The 20,594-nt window shown below is 44.8% G+C and overlaps 1 protein-coding gene across 2 annotated transcripts; it reads left to right on the top strand.

Annotated features, from left to right (window-relative positions):
* The first annotated feature begins 309 nt into the window (after nucleotides 1–309).
* DDX39B (DExD-box helicase 39B) lies at nucleotides 310–15,837 on the top strand. 2 transcript variants are annotated; one of them, XM_081318341.1, is made up of 11 exons: nucleotides 310–452; nucleotides 3,867–4,100; nucleotides 4,191–4,318; nucleotides 4,646–4,738; nucleotides 6,136–6,319; nucleotides 6,913–7,031; nucleotides 9,109–9,240; nucleotides 11,945–12,054; nucleotides 13,306–13,450; nucleotides 13,724–13,871; nucleotides 14,935–15,837. In XM_081318341.1, the coding sequence occupies exons 2-11, from the start codon at nucleotides 3,890–3,892 to the stop codon at nucleotides 14,949–14,951; spliced, it is 1,287 nt and encodes a 428-aa protein (XP_081174467.1). In that variant the 5' UTR covers nucleotides 310–452; nucleotides 3,867–3,889; the 3' UTR covers nucleotides 14,952–15,837. The 2 variants fall into 2 exon arrangements, with proteins under 2 accessions (XP_081174467.1, XP_081174468.1); XM_081318342.1 differs by lacking the exon at nucleotides 310–452 and adding an exon at nucleotides 458–514.
* Nucleotides 15,838–20,594: the final 4,757 nt, after the last annotated feature.

Raw genomic sequence — 20,594 nt, 5'->3', positions numbered from 1 at the left:
ACTAGCTATAATTCCCTTCTGGGAACGAGCCAGAACAACCTAACCTACCTTTTTCAAATGAAATAAATGCAATTGATTTAAAGCTGAACAACCACGTGGGTTTACTGACCAATTGTGAGCCAGCACAAATTTACTCCCATTGGGAAGACGCCTGCAAAAATCTAATCCAAGTATCCTGTATTAAAATAGGATTGAACGAAAACTCACGAAGAATGGTATCATTTACAAATTATTTTAAAACATTATAGATGTAATCGTGATTTTTAAGTTTGTTACATTTATCGGGCACTCAGTTAGACAAAAGCCGCAAAAAAAAAAAAACCGCGCGGGGTCTTCGTCGCAGGTCCCTCCAGTAGCTTCCGCTTACGCCCATCACCTAACGGAAGTTGCTTTCTTTCCGTCGTGATCGCGTCTCGACGTTACTTCGTCGAGCCCCCTCCCTTCGGTGTAAGGTAAGCTCTTTGATAATCGCCCTTTTATCGGCGCTCCGGTTAGTCATCCGTCGTATATCGAGGTGGGTACAGTTTCTTCGGCCATTTGCCTTTCCGATTCTTTTCTTTTGGCTGGTCATTTTTTCATCCCCGGGCCCAAATTTATAGCTGGAAGCGAGCGGGAGCGTGCGACGTACTCCCCCGTCATTGTAGTAAAAGCCTGGAATTAAAGATGGCGCCTTTCCTTCAGCCTTGTTTTCGTTTCTTGGGCCGATCGTAATCGAGAAACATCGGCCACCCGCTACGACTCTCGTCTTTTAGGCCTGGCTCGTTAGATCGAGAGATCTCTTGGGCTTCACCCCAGCCAGGAATTAGTCGACAAACTAGTCTTAACAGCTAATGTACTAATGCTTTTTTTGTAACACCCCCCCCTCCTCCATTTTTTAATGGGGCCTTATCTGTAAAGGAGAAAAAAAAATCTAGAGTGTGGTCTATATTGTCTTAGAGGCGAAGGCAATGATTTCTGCTTTTTTCCCCCCCTCCACAAGTGGCTTTGCAATACTTGATTACGTATTTTTACTGTAGTAATTAAGAATTACTTTATAATAATAATATAATAATAATAATAATAATAATAATAATAATAATAATAATAATAATAAAAAAGTTGGAAGGGACCTTGGAGGTCATTTAGTCCAACCCCCTGCTCAGGCAGGAAACCTTATACCAGGGGTCTTCAAAACTTGGCCCTTTTATGACTTGTGGACTTCAACTCCCAGAATTCCTCAGCCAGCGTGCCTGGCTGAGGAATTCTGGGAGTTGAAGTCCACAAGTCATAAAAGGGCCACGTTTGAAGACCCCTTTGCCTTATACCATTTCAGGCAAATGGCTGCTAGTCTTCAGCATGCTGTGTAGGCTTCCTGTTTATTTGGAGGCGCTATTGTTGGATTAAAGAAATCATCTGGTGCATCAAATTGTGTTGCCCTGCTGAACAACGGAATCATGCGAATAATGCATGCTGGTGTGGCCCAGAGTTAAATGGATATAAGGAGCTTAATTCCGTTGGAAATTCCCTGAGAAATTCACAATGGTAAAATACACAAGTTCTCTTTTCTCCCAAGATTTCTTCCCGACTCCAGGAAGTGGGCAGAAAAGGCATGATCGGGTTTTCCCCGTACTGATCATGGTTTGATAGCTGATTTCAGCACCAATGAGGGAGGTTTAAGGGGGGGATTTGCAGATTGCTGTTGTTGAATCTGCCTGTTTCAGGGAAAGATGGACGCTGCTGAACTGTGGTACAGGTAGTCCTGGAGTTACAATTGAGTCCCAAAGTTTATGTTGCTAAATGAAACTCATTTGCTAAGTGAGTTTGCCCCCATGTTACGACTTTTCTTGCCACGGGTGGTAAGCGAATCGCTGCGTTTGTTAAAGAATCGCTGCATTTGTTAAAGAATCGCTGCATTTGTTAAAAGGTGGTTAAGTGAATTTGGCTTCCCCATTGCCCTTGCTTGTCAGAAGGGTCGCAAAAGGAGATCACGTGACACCCCCCCCCACACACACACACACGCTGCATGAACGAGTTGCCAAGCATCTGAATTTTGATCACGTGACCATGGGGGTGCTGCAACGGGTCCTAAAGTGTGAAAAAATGGTCCTGAGTCACCTTTTTCAGTGGTGGTGTGACTTTGAACAGTCACTAAATGAGCTGTTGTAAGTGGAGGAGCACCTGTGCTTCCAAAGATCTTCCTCGTTTGTCATGCTTTCTCTGCAAATACTGGCAGTTCAGTAGTTCTTAGACTGGCAAAGTTTACTTATTGGTTATCCCTGTCTTCAGGCATCGATCATTGCTTAAATCTTATGTGGGCAGAGTTTACATTTTCATATGCATTTGACCACTTTGATGTTTCCTACAAAGCAACATGCAGGTAGTCATTGTCTTATAACTCTAATTAAGACCCAAGATTTCCATTGCTAAGCAAGGTGATTGTTGAGTTGATTGTTGGGTGAGTTATGCCCAGCTTTGCAGTCTTCTTTCCATAGTGGTTGTTAAGCAAATAACTTGGTTGTTTTTAAGCAAATAACTGCAGTTGAGTGAATCTGGCTTGCCCCCTGTGATTTAGCTTGTTGGAAGCAGGCTGAAAGATTGCATTCGGCAATCACATGACCCTAGGAAGCTGCAACCGTATGCTATTTGCCAGGTGCCCAGATTTTGATCATGTGACTGTGGGGATAATGTGACAGTCATATAAGCGTGAGGACAGATCATAAGTCATTTTTTTCCCAGTGCCATTGTAACACTGGACAACAGCTAAATGAATGGCTGTAAGTCTGTGTACAGTAGTAGTACCTATGCTAACACAGTCATTTGGCATAATAAAAATGGATGGTTGATAACCTGTAGCATTTTATATTGACTTCATTGTGAGTGTCAGATAGTCACTGGATGGCAGTAAAATTAAACTGGATTTCACTTCCTTGTGGTGGCTGGCTCGATTTTTACAGCCAAGACCTAGTTTTCCAACTTACGGGTACTATTTACACTTAAATCAGGATTCTTCAAAATTGTTGAAAATTATTAAAATCAAAATAGCAAGAATGTAATTGAATCCTTGTTTGCATAAATTCAATTAAAGGTAAGAGTTGTTGTATTTGTCCTATTTAATTAGCTAGAATATATATTCTGATAAAGTGTCTCCAGGACACTTTGACCTAAAATAAACCATTATTTACCAGAAGACTTTTCAAGAGAATTTTTAAAGAATGAATTAAATTCTACTAGAATTTTTTTCTACTTTGTGAGATGATGGACATATCATGTTTACACATAATGGTAAGAGCCACTATATATAACTTCCTGCAACCAAGGATATTGGGCGGATTCCTGAGGTGGGCTACTATGCCCTCAGATACTATATTCTGTATCTCACCTGGCTTTTTAAGAGATTCTTATAATAATGCAACGATGGCAGCATTTGCTGAAATCGCCAAAATTATTTATTTGCAGAATAAAGCTCTGTGCAATGGTACATCTTGGGCTAAATTTATTTTTGTGGTAGAATGGCTTACTGTGGTAGCCATTTTGTGAAGAGGCAAGCCTCTTGTGACAGCCGTTGTGTGAGTATGCTTACCACATGCTCTCGAAGCCCCAAATGTGCTCCCAATCCTTGTGAAATGAACTTAAATCTTGTGGCATAATAACTTGGAGTAGAGTTATAATACCATGCAATAGAAAGGGACTTGGACTAAGTTATGAATGTAGATGTCTTACGTTTTGCAGATGCCTCGTTGTATGGTCATATAACATGACTGCTGTCTTTGAAGGGTTAGAGGTCACTGTGGCTTGTAATGCTTTGTTTGTCTGTGCTCTGCAGTACACTGATAGTGTTGGGGATTTTCTTTCTAAAATGCTTTGGCTCACTTAAACCTTTATCTCAGTTTTTAGAGAGGGAGACATCACCATGACCGAGAATGACGTTGACAACGAGCTGCTGGATTATGAAGATGATGAGGTGGAAAACCAAGCAGCTGGAGAAGGGGTGGATGTCCCATCTAAAAAAGACGTCAAGGGATCCTATGTCTCCATCCACAGTTCTGGCTTCCGTGATTTCCTATTAAAACCAGAACTCTTGCGTGCCATTGTTGATTGTGGCTTTGAGCACCCTTCAGAAGGTGAGTCAAGATGACTTGTCCCGTGGAGAGCTTGGGCTTGTGCGATCTCCGCGGCACCAGGTGTTAATTCTGTCCTTATTCTCAATGCAGTGCAACACGAGTGCATTCCACAAGCAATCTTGGGCATGGATGTCCTGTGCCAGGCCAAATCGGGCATGGGCAAGACTGCTGTCTTCGTTCTTGCTACACTTCAGCAGTTGGAGCCAATAACAGGACAGGTATGTGACTGAAATCCAGACTTTTTCTTCCCCCCCCCCCCTTAGATCAGGGGTAGGCAACCTTGGCTCTTGTATGACTCGTGGACTTCAACTCCCAGAATTCCTGAGCCAGCATGGCTTAGCTTGGAAACCTCTCCCTTTCCCCTCAGCATGGCTGGCTCAGGAATTCGGGGAGTTGAAGTCCACAAGTCATAAAAGAGACAAGGTTGCCTACCCCTGCCCTAGATGATAGATGGGCATGGATGCTTGAAACCTGATCACACAAGTGAGCTAAGAATAAGCAGGGGTGATGGGAGAAATTACAAATTATTTTGCCCTCTTTCACAGGTGTCTGTGCTGGTGATGTGTCACACCCGTGAGCTGGCCTTCCAGATTAGTAAGGAATACGAACGGTTCTCCAAGTACATGCCCAGCGTCAAGGTGAGAGTTCAGGAAGCTGTTTCTGTTTTGAATCATCAAGAATGCTCTTACCATCATGGGAGAGAACCGAAGTCTAGAGGATTATTTCTTTGTGTATATTTGTATGCCAGCCCAGGTGACCCTAGGCAGCTCACAAAAGCCACGCGGCATGATTTTATTATATGCTTAAAAATTTAAAAAAAAAACAATAACAGTGATGTGACCTTAACTGCTTTCCAAAAATATAACGGGGAAAGAGCCATTCTAACCTCTAACCTGAGCTTCGGGCTGCTCTTAAAAAGGCTTATTTTGAAGCATCTTCCTTTTTAATTTCTCATAGTCTAGGGACTTTTGCCATCATTGAGTAGGAGGGCAGAATTTATCTGGGTGAAAAGGTAACAAACTTGCCTCAGTGAGATGGGTGGTATAGAAGTTTGATAATTAAAAAAACACGAACCATAAAAGGAATGGGTGATAGTAGATTGGGCCTGAAGCTGGGTCAGTGCAGTTCCTGCAAAGCCAATGATACTCTATACCAGGGGTAGGCAACCTTGGCTCTTTTATGACTCATGGACTTCAACTCCCAGAATTCCTGAGCCAGCCATGCTGGCTCAGGAATTCTGGGAGTTGAAGTCCATGAGTCATAAAAGAGCCAAGGTTGCCTACCCCTGCTCTATACGGTGTTGACTGCAGCAAGGGAGCAGCTGTACTCAACTATTGTAACTTCTGGATTGACTTCAAGAGCAGCCCTCAGCAGAACAGATTGCGGTATCCAAGTGCACATTAAGGACACATTGCTGTTACATATTCACCCGGTCTAGAAAAAGCCGTTAGCACAACTACCGTGTGCTGTTCCACCAGAATACTTAAGTCCTAAAGGACCCAAATTGTTAACCTCCTATTCCAACGGTAGTATTAGCCTATCCAGAGTTGAAGAAGCATTCTGGAAGCCGATGGATTCTAAATAAACCCCTCCCTCTTGCTCTGATCCATCCTCTGTTCCATCTCTGTCCTCTAGGCCAGTGGTTTTCAACTTTTTGTCTTTGGAGCCCTGGGGTGTTTTTTTTTTTGGGGGGGGGAGATGCAATGTTGTCGCAAGTGGTTTCCAAAGGCTTGAATAAATATTATTTAAATTGAGTTACGTTTTGGGGGACCATAGCCACAAAACGTATTCAAAAGAGGTCTATGGTAAAGAAAAGTTTGAGAACCACTACTTTAGGCACCGGGGCAAGACCAAACATCTCTTTCTTGGCCTGGAGCAGATATATACAAGTAGGAAAGGACTGAAAAAGTTTCTTTGGGCTGTGTCAGATTTAGCATGATATTCTGCTGCTTGCCACCCCTGAAAACTCAGGTGTTTGATAAGTGAAATCTAGCAACCATGCCAGACAACATTCCTTCATTCTTCCCTCCCATAGGTGGCAGTGTTCTTTGGGGGCCTGTCCATCAAGAAGGATGAAGAGGTTCTGAAGAAGAACTGCCCCCATATTGTGGTGGGGACCCCGGGCCGCATCCTGGCTTTGGCCCGCAACAAGAGCCTTAACCTCAAACATATCAAGCATTTCATCCTGGACGAATGTGACAAAATGCTTGAGCAGCTTGGTGAGTGTCGTGGGTATTCTGGAATAGAAAAAAGATAGAGCTTTATAGGAGCCGAAAATCTACATTGTGCCCTTTCTAGACTGAGTTTGTACGAAGGCAAGGAAGAAGTAGGAAGATTCTCCCTTCTTGTCAGCCCATTAGCCCTTAATGGGGATATTTTCTGACTTTGGCTGTTTCTCTTTCAAAATTGAGGTAATTCTGTAACTGTCAATATGATCTGTAGAGAAACTAAAACATACATTCTTAATAGCAAGCAGCGCTTATTAGACGTAGACTGTTTCATAATGCTTTACAAACAATCTGAGTGGTTTACCGAGTCAACATATCGTCCCCTCCCCCAAACAATCTGGGTCCTCATTTTACCGACCTCTAAAGGATGGAAGGCTGAGTCGACCTTGAGCCGGTCAGGATCGAACTCCCGGCATTGGGCAGAGTTAGCCTGCAATACTGCATTCCACCCATTGTGCCACCACAGCTCCTCCCCCCCCCCCCCCGAGGCTTTTGAGATGTGCGGTACGTTTAACCCAAGTAACTATTGTTAACCTGTTTGTCCTTCTCCTCCTCTCCCCCCCATCCCTCTCCCCCCCCCCCAGATATGCGTCGAGATGTCCAGGAGATCTTCCGCATGACCCTGCATGAAAAGCAGGTCATGATGTTCAGTGCTACTCTCGGCAAGGAAATCCGCCCCGTGTGCCGCAAATTCATGCAAGACGTAATTAAAACCCTTCTACCTTCTTTATCCACCTGGCCGGTCAGCCTACCTCTCTCCCTCCCTCTCCCCGTCCAGGGAAGGAGAAGGGGGCCGGCACGGAGAACACGACCACTGCCTACAGTTCACTGGGCTGCACCCTTGCTGCCCCTCAGCTAGCCAGTTCTGCTAAGGCATCTGTAGGAGACATACTTGCCGGAAGATCATTCGGGTTACTCTTAAGAGCCTCTTTGCACACAAGAGCAACAGCACTTCTCCCACTAGGGTCAAAACCAGCACTTCTGCTATGATTCTTGTTTTTGCCCCCTCTGGCACACTTGTCTTAGAGATCATCTACATTTTATTCAGGGCGGATCCATCCCGGAAGGATCCTCTTTTATGCTTTCCCACCTGGCAAGCGGCGCAACATTTGGCAGCGCTCCCTTGCTGTCCTAGTTCCCTCCCTCTGCGTGGAATTTGCCTGCTTGTGTCAGCCACCGCGTGGCAGAAGATCCTGGCCCACACACACACCCACGTTCAGAAGATCCTGGCCCACACACACCCAGGCAAGTGGTAGCCTCTCTTTTTTTCTTCTTCCCCCTTGCCCCCCTGCATTAACCTGATCCACACATTACACACAAAGACACAACCGCGGCCTGTACGTTCCTGTTCCCGCCCTTCTTGCCCTGCCCCTCCCTGCCCACGCATTCTGGAGACCTGCGGCGAAGGACTCCCCGAGGGATCTGAACCGTCGGAGGCAGCCCAATGGAGCGGACGCCTGGTGACCCGGAGGAGAAGTTTTATCCTTTTTTTGGAACTGGCAAAAAAAAAGCGTTGTGCCGTTTTATTTTCTGTTACCCTCTATTCTCCTCCTCCCCCCCCCCCCGGTGCCATGTGGAAAAGGGGTTTGTTTTGAGAGCCTTCACAGTGGGAGGGCAAATAATTCAGACATTTTCCCCGATTACGAGGCAGAAAAGTTACTCTTTAGAGCCAAGGGGTGAGGAACTGTTGGCCCTTTTGTGACTTGTGGACTTCAACTCTAGCTGAGGAATTCTGGGAGTTGAAATCCACAAGACATAAAAGGGCCATAGTTTCACCCGCACTTCGGCTTTTTAGAGTGTTGTTAATAAGAATGTTAGTTAACTCTGGAATGAGTTGGCCAGGGACCTTTGTGTTCAAAGTCAGGCGATTGGCTGGTCTTGATAACGAGCAGATCAGAAATGATTGATGTCTTCTGCTCTTATATGGAAGGAAAGGAATGGCACCTTCCTTTTCTTTTGTTGCCCAGATCTTGTTACCCCGTTAGGTTTTGAGAATGGCAGGGAACTTAAGATCTAAGCTTCTGCATGGTTAAATGTCCTGGGAAAGTGATTGGTAGTCATGTTAGTTAAGGTAGCTGGAGTACGTAAGTAAATCCCTTTTTCCCCCTACACGTGGGTATTCTCCCCCTTTTTTTTTAATTTCAGGTAGTGAAAAGGGGAAACGTAACTAAGAAACTGCAGAGTTTGACTCAAAAATTCTTTTAGGGCAACAATATTAGTATACATAGAGTGTGTGTGTGTGTGTGTGTGTGTGTGTATACACACACACACATAGATTTTCACGGGTACAGGTATGCAGGTCTTGGTGTATTCAGGTCTTTTCCCATGTAAGATTGATAGTGTCTTGGCGACATTTCGACGAGGTCCCACTCGTCATCTTCAGGCTGGTATCTTCGCCTTCGTGCGCGAAGCCGAAGACACCAGCCTGAAGATGACGAGTGGGACCTCGTCGAAATGTCGCCTATATATATATATATATATATGAAAGAATGTTTTGCAGGATAATAAATGCTTGGTTGAGAGAGGAGAATGCTGCTTCCCAGTGTGCATTGCTTAGATGCTTTTGGGCTTTTTTTTTTGAATGTTCTTGTTGGAAGGAGTTAGCCAGGGTTTGTTTCCTGGACCTGTTCTAAGGGGCAGGACCCATCATCTTTGTGGTAGGGGGAAAAGTTGCTCCTGTGCAGATCTGCGCTTCTTGTCCTTCCCCCCCCCCTCACCCTCCCCTCCAAGCCCAGGTCCGTCTTACCCTTGGTCTAACTGGCCCTGGATTTGCTTCTCAGCCTATGGAGATCTTCGTGGATGACGAGACCAAGCTGACGCTGCACGGTCTGCAGCAGTATTATGTCAAACTGAAAGACAACGAGAAGAACCGCAAGCTGTTTGACCTGCTTGATGTGCTGGAGTTCAACCAGGTGCTTTCTGGAAATAGAGCCTGTGGTGGGGGGGGTGGGGGGAGTGATAGATGCGGAAGAGACCAGAGCTGGCTAAATCCAGTGCAGGTGGCCCTGTAGGAACAGCTTACCTCCAGAAATTGTGGCCGTTCCATCACTGGAGATTTTTAAGAAGAGACTACCAGACATGTCAAACACAAGGCCCGGGGGCCGGATCCGGCCCGCGAAGTGGTTTCATATGGCCCGTGAAGCCATCCTGGAAACAGTGAGGGAAAGGCCCCCACTGCCTTGGCCCTGGCCCAGAGACCCTCCTCCTGCCAGAGACCCTCAGATCTGTCCCACTCCTGCCCAGGCCCCCACAGACACCCTTGATGCGAACGATGTAGAGCTGGCCACGCCCACCCAGTAGGCCATACGCACTCTAGCCACGCCCACCCAGTAGGCCACGCCCACCCTGGCCACACCCACCCGGCCCCCTGAGGGCAACCGCAATGCTGATGCGGCCCTCAATGAAATTGAGTTTGACACCCCTGGACTAGACCCAGGGGTAGGCAGCCTTGTCAAAGTACAACCATGTATACATTGAGATTAGCTGAGCCTCCCTTCGTGCTTCCACCCCCCAACTCACAGTGACAACAAACCTCCATCTTATTACACCATGGGAACTGTAATAAGTCGAAAGAGCCAAGGTTGCCTACCCCTGGACTACGACATTCACCTGTCTGTGACAGTATAGGTTTCCCTGCTTGAGCAGGGGGCTGGACTAGAAGACCTCCAAGGTCCCTTCCAGCTCTATTCTATTCTATTCTAGTGACTACTTGAAGTTACCGAGCCACTGAAAAAAGTGACTTATGACCATTTTTCACACTTAGAAACCGTTGCAGCATCCCCATGGTCGAGTGATCAAAATCCAGACACTTGGCAACTGACTGATATTTATGGCGGTTTGCAGTGTCCTGGGGTCATGTGGTCATCACGTTTTGCAACCTTCTGACAAGCAAAATCAATGGGGAAGCCAGATTCACTTAACAACCACATTAGTAACTTAACTGCTGTGATTCATTTCAGAACTTCAACTTCAACTCCCAGAATTCCTGAGTCAGGAATTATGCTGACTTAGGAATTCTGGGGGTTGAAGTCCATGAGTCATAAACGAGCCGAGGTTGCCTACCCCTGGACTAGGCATTCACCTGTCTTTGATGGTATAGGTTCCCCTGCTTGAGCAGGGGGCTGGACTAGAAGACCTCCATGGTCCCTTCCAGCTCTCGTTCATCTGTCATCTGGTCCTCATGCTTAACGACCATTACAGTATCCCCACGGTCATGTGATCAAAACTCGGGCACTTGGCAATCAGTCTGTCCAGGTAGTCGACTTAACGACAGTTCATTTAGTGATTGTCCAAAGTTAAAACGGCACCGAAGAAAGTGACACATGATTATTATTATTTTCGCACTTTGCACGCATTGTGGTGTTGCCCAGGGTCACTTGATCAAAATGTGCCCTCTTGGCAACTGACTCGTATTTATGACGATAGCAGCCTCCCACGGGCCATGTGATCGGCTTTTGCGACCTTCTGACAAAGCCCATAGGGAAGCCAGGTTCACTTAACTGCGTTATTAATTTTAACAACTGCAGTGGTTCGCTTAACAACTACAGCAAGAAAGGTTGTAAAATGAGGTGAAATTCACTTAAATGTTTCACTTAGAACAGGGGTCCTCAAACTTGGCCGCTTTAAGACTTGTGGACTTCAGCCCACAGGCTGGCTGGGGGATTCTGGGAGCTGAAGTCCACAAGTCTTAAAAGTGGCCATGTTTGAGGACCTCTGACTTAGAAAATTGAAACTTTGGGCTTAATTGTTGAAAGTCAAGGACTGCCTGTATTTGCGACCATTGCCTGTATCGTGTGATCCATTCGTCAACTTCCCAGCCTGCATCCAACAAGCCAAAATTAGTTGGGGAAACCGGAGTAGCTTGAACAGTGGCATGATTCACTTAACAACGGCAGTGATTTGTTTAAGCAAGGCACAGCTCATAAAAGCGGGTTTGATTCATTTAACAGCCGTTCTGCTAAGCAAGGAAAGTTCTGATCCCGGTTGTCATAAAAGTCAAGAATTTCTGTTCATCTTGAAAGAAAGACATTTTGAGGTGGCTCAGTGGGTTAGGACGCTGAGCTTGTCGATCAGAAGGTCGGCAGTTTGGCGGGTCGAATCCCGAGTGTCGCGTAGCAGAGTGAGCGCCTGTTACTCGTCCCAGCTTCTGCCAACCTAGCAGTTCGAAAGCACGTAAAAATGCAAGTAGAAAAATAGGGACCACTACGGTGGGAAGGTAACAGCGTTCCGTGTGCCTTTGGCGTCTAGTCATGCCGGCCACATGACCACGGAGACATCCTCGGACAAGCGCTGGCTCTTCGGCTTTGAAACGGAGATGAGCACCGGCCCCTAGAGTCGGAAACGACTAGCACACATGTGCGGGGGAACCTTTACCTTAATCGAACACTGGGAGTTGGCTGATTTCTGCTACAACTGTTGCAGCTAAAATTTTGGGCAAAAAAAAGGTAGCCTTGTCAGACAGGAAGTTGGCTTATATCGCTCCGAAGAATAAAAGCTAAATGGCACTTTTGACAAACTCCGGAGTTGTCAGAGGGGCTTCCACAACATATAACTGAGCAAGGTTCACTGTTGTTCCCTATAGACTGGTGGGGTTGACTTTCCTCTTCCTCTGCCTAGGTGGTCATCTTTGTGAAGTCTGTGCAGCGTTGCATAGCTCTGGCCCAGCTCTTAGTGGAGCAGAACTTCCCAGCCATTGCCATCCACAGAGGCATGCCCCAGGAAGAGAGGTGAGGTTGTGGCGGGAAGGGGTTGTGAGCGCAGCTCCTTGCCGGGGGTTCTTTTGCTGTGATGATTTTGCTCAGACTAGAGTCTCTGACTTCTTCAGTGACGATGCTTTTAAGCCCTGAGCAATGGCCCCTGCGGAAGCTGTTGCAAATTCTCTTGCCCAAAAAAGTTGATTTGTACGAGAGGAGACGTTTTGAGAAAGAAATGGGCATCCCGGGAAAGAAAAGCAATTTCTCATCTGAAATGTTTAGAGAAAGCTTGCTGTTTTTTAGACACGTTGCTTTTCACACGTGCGCCGTTCAGACGAGCGGTGTTAAATCCTGAACGTTCAGGGTTTGGAACCCACATTTTTGAGAAGTCTGGAATGTTGTATTTTTCCGCTTTTTGGGAGGCGGTTTTGATGATTTCCAGAAGGAGATTCCCTGAACCAGAAGCAGATGGATGTGTTCCACAGGTAGCCTGCTCCTGAAACGAGGGTTTTGTGTGGAATGCCATATCTGGGAAGATCACCTCCAGAACATTCCTAAATACTGAAGCTTTCCAGAGGAGATTTGAGATAGTCCACTCTCAAAATTAATGACTTTTACACACCCTGCATTTTGCCTGTGTATAGAAAGAAAAAAAAGTCTCCGTGGGTTAGATCACAGTAATGGGAGTTGAGTATCTTATGAAGCAAGGGTTTAAAAAGTATAACCTGTGGATGAAAGATCACCAATATCACCAGAATGCAGTACTGCAGGCTACTTCTGCTGACTGCCATCTGCCAGCAGTTCAGCAGTTTGAGTCTCGCTGGCTCAGTGTTGACTCAGCCTTCCATCCTTCCGAGGTCAGTAAAATGAGGACCCAGATTGCTGGAGTGGGCAATATGTTGATTCTGTAAACCGCTTAGAGAGGGGCTGTGAAGCGGTATAGAAGTCTTAAGTGCTATTGCTATTGCTGTTGAATAGATGGGCCAAAAAAAGTCCTATTTTAATTTTTTAGTTGGGAGAAGCGTAGAAGGCCAATAGTTTTCTTCTGGAGGTTATAGATAACATTTCGTCTTATAAAAGATCTGGTGAATCAAATTAGGCTCCTGGTTCCACTTGCTTTTTCAGCTTAGGCTTTGGAATGTCTCCCAGAGACCAACATAGCTTTCAAAGTAATTTGATGAATAAAATTAAAATTAAAAACAACAACAACAGAAGTCCTCTGTCTCCGTTCTGTGGGTGACGTTTCATGGTGGTGAACATTACCATGTATTTGCTGTCTCGCAGATTATCACGGTACCAGCAGTTCAAGGATTTCCAGCGTCGTATCTTGGTAGCCACCAATTTGTTCGGTCGTGGCATGGATATTGAGCGGGTCAACATTGCTTTCAACTATGATATGCCAGAGGATTCAGACACCTATTTGCACCGGGTAAGCCGAACAATACAAAAATGCAACCTCCCAATTTCCTAGGACTGGGTGCCCAAATTGGGATGAAGACAAAAGTCCAAGGTGTAGTTGCAATGATGAATTGCTCAGACTAGAGTCTCTGACTTTTTCTGATGTCTCTTCAAGCCCTGAGTAAGTGCCCTTGGTTGAAAGCCCTTTGTTTTTAAGTCCTCTGCTGTCCTTTGAGGGTTTGAAATCCTATTTGGGGGTTCCTGTGCAATAATCCAGACCCATCTTCCCATTTCTGGATTCCAGGTGGCTCGTGCTGGTCGCTTTGGCACAAAGGGCCTGGCAATCACTTTCGTGTCAGATGAGAATGATGCTAAGATCCTAAATGAAGTGCAGGACCGCTTCGAAGTGAACATCAGTGAACTGCCTGATGAAATTGATATCTCCTCCTACAGTGAGTGTGCTTTATCGTGCTTTTTAGCTCAGCCCACCCCATCCTCACAAAAATAAGTATGCCCAAAAGAGGATGTGGCTGATGAATAATTTGTATTGCCTGCTAAACATTTTGCAGAGTGGAACTTTTATGTTTTCCAGATGAAAATGGAAAGTTGATGTTCATACATACAATATAAATATTCCCACATTGTCTATATAGAAGAGCCACCTTCAGATAGTCCTTGACTTATGACCACAATTGAGGGCAAAATGTATGTTGCTAAGTGAGACAGTTAAGTGAATTCTGCCTCATTTTACAATCTTGTCACAGTGAAGTGAATCATTGCAGTGGTTGTTAAGTGAATCTGCCTTCCCCATTGACTTTGCTTGTCAGAAGGTCGTAAAAGATGACCACATGTGTCTCTGGGACACTGCAACCATCAGAAATATGAGTCAGTTGCCAAGCGTCTGCATTTTGAGTATGTGACCGTAGGGATGCTTCAACAGTCATAAATGTGAAAAATAATCATAAGTCACTTTTTTCGGGGCTGTTGTAACTTTGCTCCCTAAACAAACTTGAAAGTCAAGGACCACCCGTAGTCTCTTCAAACCTTGGTTTAATTGTAAGGCTTACTTACATTCTAGTAGTTTAATACTGTGATTGGTGGACGCCCTGTTGTATGTTAGTTCTCCTTTAGCCGATTTTTATTAATTTTAATCTTTAATGTTTTGTTATTTTAATGTTTTATATTATGCCTCTCAGAGTTGATTGATAGGTTGGGTGATGTGTAAATTTACTAAATAAAACCCAAGTTACTACTTCAGAGAAACACAGTTCTTCTATGGCTTTTATCCACTTTATAAACTGGGGCAACAGAATGGCATTTGGTTTTGAGTGAACACAAGGAAGTTGAGATGTCTTTAAGGGGGGAGACATGGCGAAATGAGTGGGCGTAGGAAAGCGGGAGTTGGATTTGCTTTGCTGTAATGATGGGCCTTTTTTCATTTAGTCAAGAGCCAGTCCCTTGCCCCGTTCTGCCTGACGCCTCTTCTCTCTCTCTCTCTCTTTTTTTCCTTTTCAGTTGAACAGACCCGATAAAAAGGGGCTTGCCTCTCTCCACGTTGACCTTGGTTTTAATTCCTGACCTCTGCCACTTTCCTGAAACTTCACATTTAATTTCACCTGATGGAGAAAGAAGTGACTGACTGTCTTGGAATACAAACCCACCCCAGTCCCCGCGGCAGGGACAGAAGACCATCTGTCACTTTTAACTCCGTGTAGTGGAAATGAGGCTGATCTCAGCAAGCCTCCATTGCTCATCGGGGGAGAGAGAGAGACACCTTGGGGTGGAAAGTCTCATTGCTTGACCGGCACCAAGATGGAAGGAGCAGCCTCCTGTTTTATGATGCTTTTACAAGAGACCGATTTTCAGACGGATGTTCACTGCCTGCCTACCAGCAAGTTTTTTTTGGGGGGGTGGGGGTGGGGATTTCCTCATGTTGCATTGCTCCACTCTGTTGTTCTCCACTCAGCACCTCATCTTCCCCACTGCTCTGACAGGAAGCACAAAGGAAAATGGGGGAGGGAGCTGAGGTGGGGGTTGCTCTTATAAATGTCTGGCCTTCAAAAATTGTGTTTCGTTTCAAATGGGGTGACTTCCCGGAATGGGAGAAACTTAAAACAAGCTTCCTTTTGTACACACACTCATACCATTTTAAAATCCACTTTTTTTTCCTTCTTCTTCTTCCTCTGCGTATTCCTCATGGCTTTCCACTTTTGTCTGCATGTTAACATTACTTCCATCCCTGCTGGTGTCTTCTGGCGGGTAAACTAGTAGTGAAGTTAGTCATGTTTTAGCTGTGGCTTGTTCTCTCTCTCTTCTCTTTCACTCTCCCGCCCTTTGAGACCCTCTTATTATTATTTTTGGTAATGAAAGGAGCCCAGCTCTTAAGGGTGACCGATTAAACTAGTCTTGTGAATAAACCTTTTGCTGATGTCATTTTTTTTTTTAGGATTGTGCTCCACTGTACCTGTGAAGTATTTATTCAGGTCGATGTAAAACCAGTAGTAAGACAGAGGACTTAAGTTCAAAATTGGGTGGTCTTGTACACTAAAGCTTGAGGGGTTATAACTGGCCTTGTAATGGTAAATACTTGATTAATAACAGCTATGGGACGATGTGACTGGATGGCATGATTCATCTGGGCCATGTACAGGTAGCCTTTGACTTACGACCTTAATTGGAGCCTGTTTTTCACAGGTTGTATTTACAGTAGTCATTAAGCAAATCAACCCGGTTATTAAATGAACACTGGGGTCATTAATCAATGGCTTGCTATGGATGCAATTTGACCAAGACCTGGAAGTGCCAGTTTTCAATAAAACATTCATGAAGTATAGTCATGGGACTACACAGGACACTAGAAATTATAAATATGACCATGTTGCAGAGTGCCTGAAATCTGTTCACGTGACCAGGGGGGGGAAGGGCAGTTGTGAAAACTTGAGTCGTAAGTAGCCCCAAGGTAGGTGGTTGTAACTTCCAGTAACCAGTCATAAATCAACTCCCTGTAGAGAGGCCAAATGTAATGGAATTTGTGAATGACCAATTTTATTTGGTACTTCTCTACAATATTCTTTCCAGGATAGGACTTTGTCTCTGCTGAGAACATCTTAATAAAGGTGACCCTTGATCCTCTTCCAGTTGAAGCTTGTCTACCACATTTAAGAACTACCTTTTGTTGAACATTCTGGTGTACAGTTAAAGATTAACGAAAGACACCACAGTGTTGCAAAAGGCAGGAAGAAAGCTGCAATAGCAACAACTGTGTCTTCTCCCTATAATATTTTGTGCCGGTACAGCAGCTCAATTAGAGTCGTCAGTGACCACAGTTGACTGTTAAGTGAGACATTGGTTTAAGCTTTGTCCCAGTTTATTATTTATTTATTTATTATTGGGACTTATATGCCGCCCTATCTCCCGAAGGACTCAGGGCGGCTAACAACAATAACATACAATAAATACAGAAGTTAAGATAAAATTAAAAAAGGCCCCTGTACAATAAATTAAAATTAAAATAAATTAAAAATTAGAGTTAAAAAGTTAAAAACATAATTAAATCCCTGTCAGTCCAGGTCAGCCAGGTGGAAAAGGAGTGTTTTGAGGCTGTGGCGAAAGAACTGGAGATCCGGGGCCATCTGAAGCTCTGGGGAGCTAGTTCCACAGGGCTGGCGCTCCCACAGAGAAGGCCCTCCCCCTGGGGGTCACCAGCTGACATTGTCTAGCCGACGGTACCCTGAAGAGGCCTTCTCTCTGTGAGCGTACTGGGTGATGGGAATTCGTTCCCGGCAGCAGATGGTCCTGCAAGTATCCCGGGCCTAAGCCATGTAGGGCTTTATAAAGGTAAGTACCAGCACCTTAAATCTCACCCGGAGGGCAACCGGTAACCAATGCAGCTCATGCAGGAGGGGTGTAATATGGGAGTATCGGGGTGCTCCCATCACTACCCGTGCAGCCGCACTCTGCACCAGCTGAAGCCTCCGGGTGGTCTTCAAGGGCAGCCCCATGTAGAGAGCATTGCAGTAATCTATACGGGAGGTAACGAGTGCGTGGGTGACTGTACGTAGGGCATCTCGGTCCAGAAAGGGGCGTAACTGGCGTACTAGGCGAATCTGGGCAAATGCTCCCCTAGCCACGACTCCAATATGATCTTCAAAACTGAGTCGTGAATCCAGGAGGATGCCTAGATTGCGTGCTCTATCAACGGGAGGTAACATCTCTCCTCCTATAACCAAAGATGGAACCTCTTGGACTAAACGAGATGCCGGTACGTAAAGCCACTCAGTCTTGGCCGGGTTGAGCCGGAGCCTGTTCTTTCCCATCCAAATCTGTACCGCTTCCAGGCAACGGGACATCACATCGAGGGCATCACTGGGTTGGTTCGGGGTGGAGATGAAAAGCTGGGTATCATCAGCATATGGATGATACCTCACCCCGAAGCCACGGATGATCTCCCAGTGGCTTCATATAGATGTTGAACAGGAGAGGCGAGAGTACCGACCCCTGAGGTACCTCACAACTAAGGGGCCTAGGGGGTTGACCTCTGCCCTCCTGCCAACACCGTCTGCGAACGGCCCGAGAGGTAGGAGAACCACCGCAGAACGGTGCCTCCCACTCCCAACTCCTCAAGACAACGCAGCAAGATACCGTGGTCGATGGTATCAAAAGCTGCTGAGAGATCTAATAGGACCAGGATAGAGGAATAGCCCCTATCTTGGGCCCGTCAGAGATCATTCACCAGCGTGACCAATGCCGTCCCCGTGCTATACCCGGGCCTGAAACCCGATTGGTACGGATCCAGATACTCAGTTTCCTCCAGAACCAAAGGGAGCTGCCGTGCCACCACGCTCTCAACGACCTTCGCAAGAAAGCGAAGGTTGGAGACAGGACGGAAGTTATTTAAAATAGCTGGATCCAAGGCAGGTTTCTTAAGGAGGGGCCTTACCACCGCCTCTTTCAAGGCGGCAGGGAAGTACCCTTCACTCAGTGAGGCATTGATAACTGCTAGGAGCCAGCCTCGTGTAACCTCCCGAGACGCATAGACCAGCCAGGAGGGACACGGGTCCAACAAACACGTGGCGGCACTTAATTTCCCCATGATCCTGTCCACTTCATCCGGAGTCACAGGATCAAACTCTTCCCAAATGTTCTCAGCCAAACTCATCGTTTTCCTCTCATCAGATACTGCCCAGTCAGAGTCCAGACCAGCCCGAATCTGAGCAATTTTGTCCACCAGATATTTACTAAATTCCTCGGCCCGTCCTCGTAAGGGGTCCTCTCCCGTCCCTTGATTTTTTTTTATTAAAGAGTTTTACAATACATTTTATTTTTAACAAACAAAACAACCCTACCCCACCCCCTTCCCACTCCCCAACCCTCCCCAACCCCTCCTTCCCCCCTCCCCCCTCCCCGACTTCCCAGAGCTAAGTACAGGGTATAAGAATACAAACAATCATAGTCTACCTTATGCAAACAATCATAAACTATTAAAACTATCGTACTTTAACTCTTATAAATTAACTCCAAACAGTATAAATATCACATCAATAATTATTCAAATGCTGGATAACACTCTTTAGTCCCATATTTACTCCACAGTATTTCTCTGTTGCAAATAGTCTTTCAAATACGCTAAAATCTTTGTCATATCCTCCAAGTTGGGAACTTTTACAATCCATTCTTCTATAATCGGCAGTTCTTCCTTCTTCCCATATTGCCCTACTAAAAGTCTTACTGCCGTAGTCAAATTCACCATCCGGATATCCATGACAGTAGTGTCAATAAAAATACCCAATAAGAACAATTACAGACAAAACAAATTTACATCAATCATTAAAAAATCAATTTTCTAATCTTCTTTCCACCTGGTCTGTAATTTTCCATACTAAAACCAAGTTTATACAATCTTTCCTTCTCTTAAGATATTATACAGCTTCAAATACCATACATTCCTTTCCAAACTTAAAATTTTCTTATATGTAATCACATCATTTTTATATTTTCTATTACGTGTTTCATTATTGCCCATGAAAGTAGCTTACAAGTTAACTTGCATCTATGCTTTTTCCCAAACTCGCAACAGAGCATGTCTTAAAATATATACCTTAAACACATTATCCACCTTCTTATCACACAATAGATATACATACCAACCAAATAACAAATCATGACCTTCAAAATTTCAGTAAGCACTACTACAATTCTTCCCAATTAAGTTTTCATAATTATTTTAAAATTAAAACAACATAAAATATTACAAAACATAATTATTTTATATAACTCTACATTTGAGGGTGAAAAATATATCCCCAAATATTTAACCCTTTTAACAATTTCAATTCCCGTTTACTCTTCTAAAACCGCCTTTTATGATCTTTATTACATTATTATCTCCTTCAGTTCTACAACTAAGTCTTCAAGCTCGTCTCATCCGTCTAGAAGCAGCACGCCTCCTCCAATTTCTGGCCTCCAATGATACTGAAACTTGATCCACTCCTGTAACTTTCTCATCTGTCTGCATTGTTCCTTCAGCACCTTGTAAATTCTCTCTGTGTCGCTGAGACTCTCCCTCACCTTTCTTCTTTGTAGATTCCAAAAGTGGTATGGGGACTGCTTTTAAAACATTACTGTAAAAATCACGTGCCTGAATCTCCGTAGTAAGACGATGTCTCATACCTTCATAGGTCACCACCATACCCACTGGTATCTCCCATCTGTACTTGATATCACATCGTCTTAGTTCTTGTGCCAAAAAAGCAAATTTCTTCCTTCTACTTAAAATTCTTGGAGGGATCTCTTTTAAAATCAAGACTTCTTGCTCAGCAATTGCAAATTCAGTATTGTAGGAGGCTTGAATAACCTCATTTCTAATCGCTCTCTTTGTAAAATAAACCACCACATCTCTGGGTAATTTCCTTTGTCTTGCAATCCACGAATTAACACGGAAAATTTTATCTATATCTTCCATTATTTCATCTGCTGATCGCCCCAGCACCCCTTCCAAAGCCTCAGAAACTATTTTCTTCAGATTTTCTTTAGGATCTTCTTTTAAGCCTCTGATTCTCATGGCAAACTCCATCTGATGATACTGTACCAAGGTCAAATCACAATCAATTTTCTCCACCACATTTTTGGTTTCTGTCATTTTTACTTCTAATCTAGTATTATTTTGACTGAGATCT

Source organism: Vipera berus (assembly GCF_964194415.1).
Source record: "Vipera berus genome assembly, chromosome: 2".
Classification (NCBI taxonomy): Eukaryota; Metazoa; Chordata; class Lepidosauria; order Squamata; family Viperidae; genus Vipera; species Vipera berus.
This window is presented reverse-complemented; position numbering and strand designations above follow the sequence as displayed.

What these genes read in the sequence shown, in the direction of transcription:
- DDX39B (XM_081318341.1), top strand. Translation starts at nt 3,890, where the DNA reads ATGACCGAGAATGACGTTGACAACGAGCTGCTGGATTATGAAGATGAT. An exon ending in CAAAATGCTTGAGCAGCTTG is followed by an intron (nt 6,320 to 6,912) that starts GTGAGTGTCGTG and finishes CCCCCCCCCCAG; the next exon opens with ATATGCGTCGAGATGTCCAG. An exon ending in GGCATGCCCCAGGAAGAGAG is followed by an intron (nt 12,055 to 13,305) that starts GTGAGGTTGTGG and finishes GCTGTCTCGCAG; the next exon opens with ATTATCACGGTACCAGCAGT.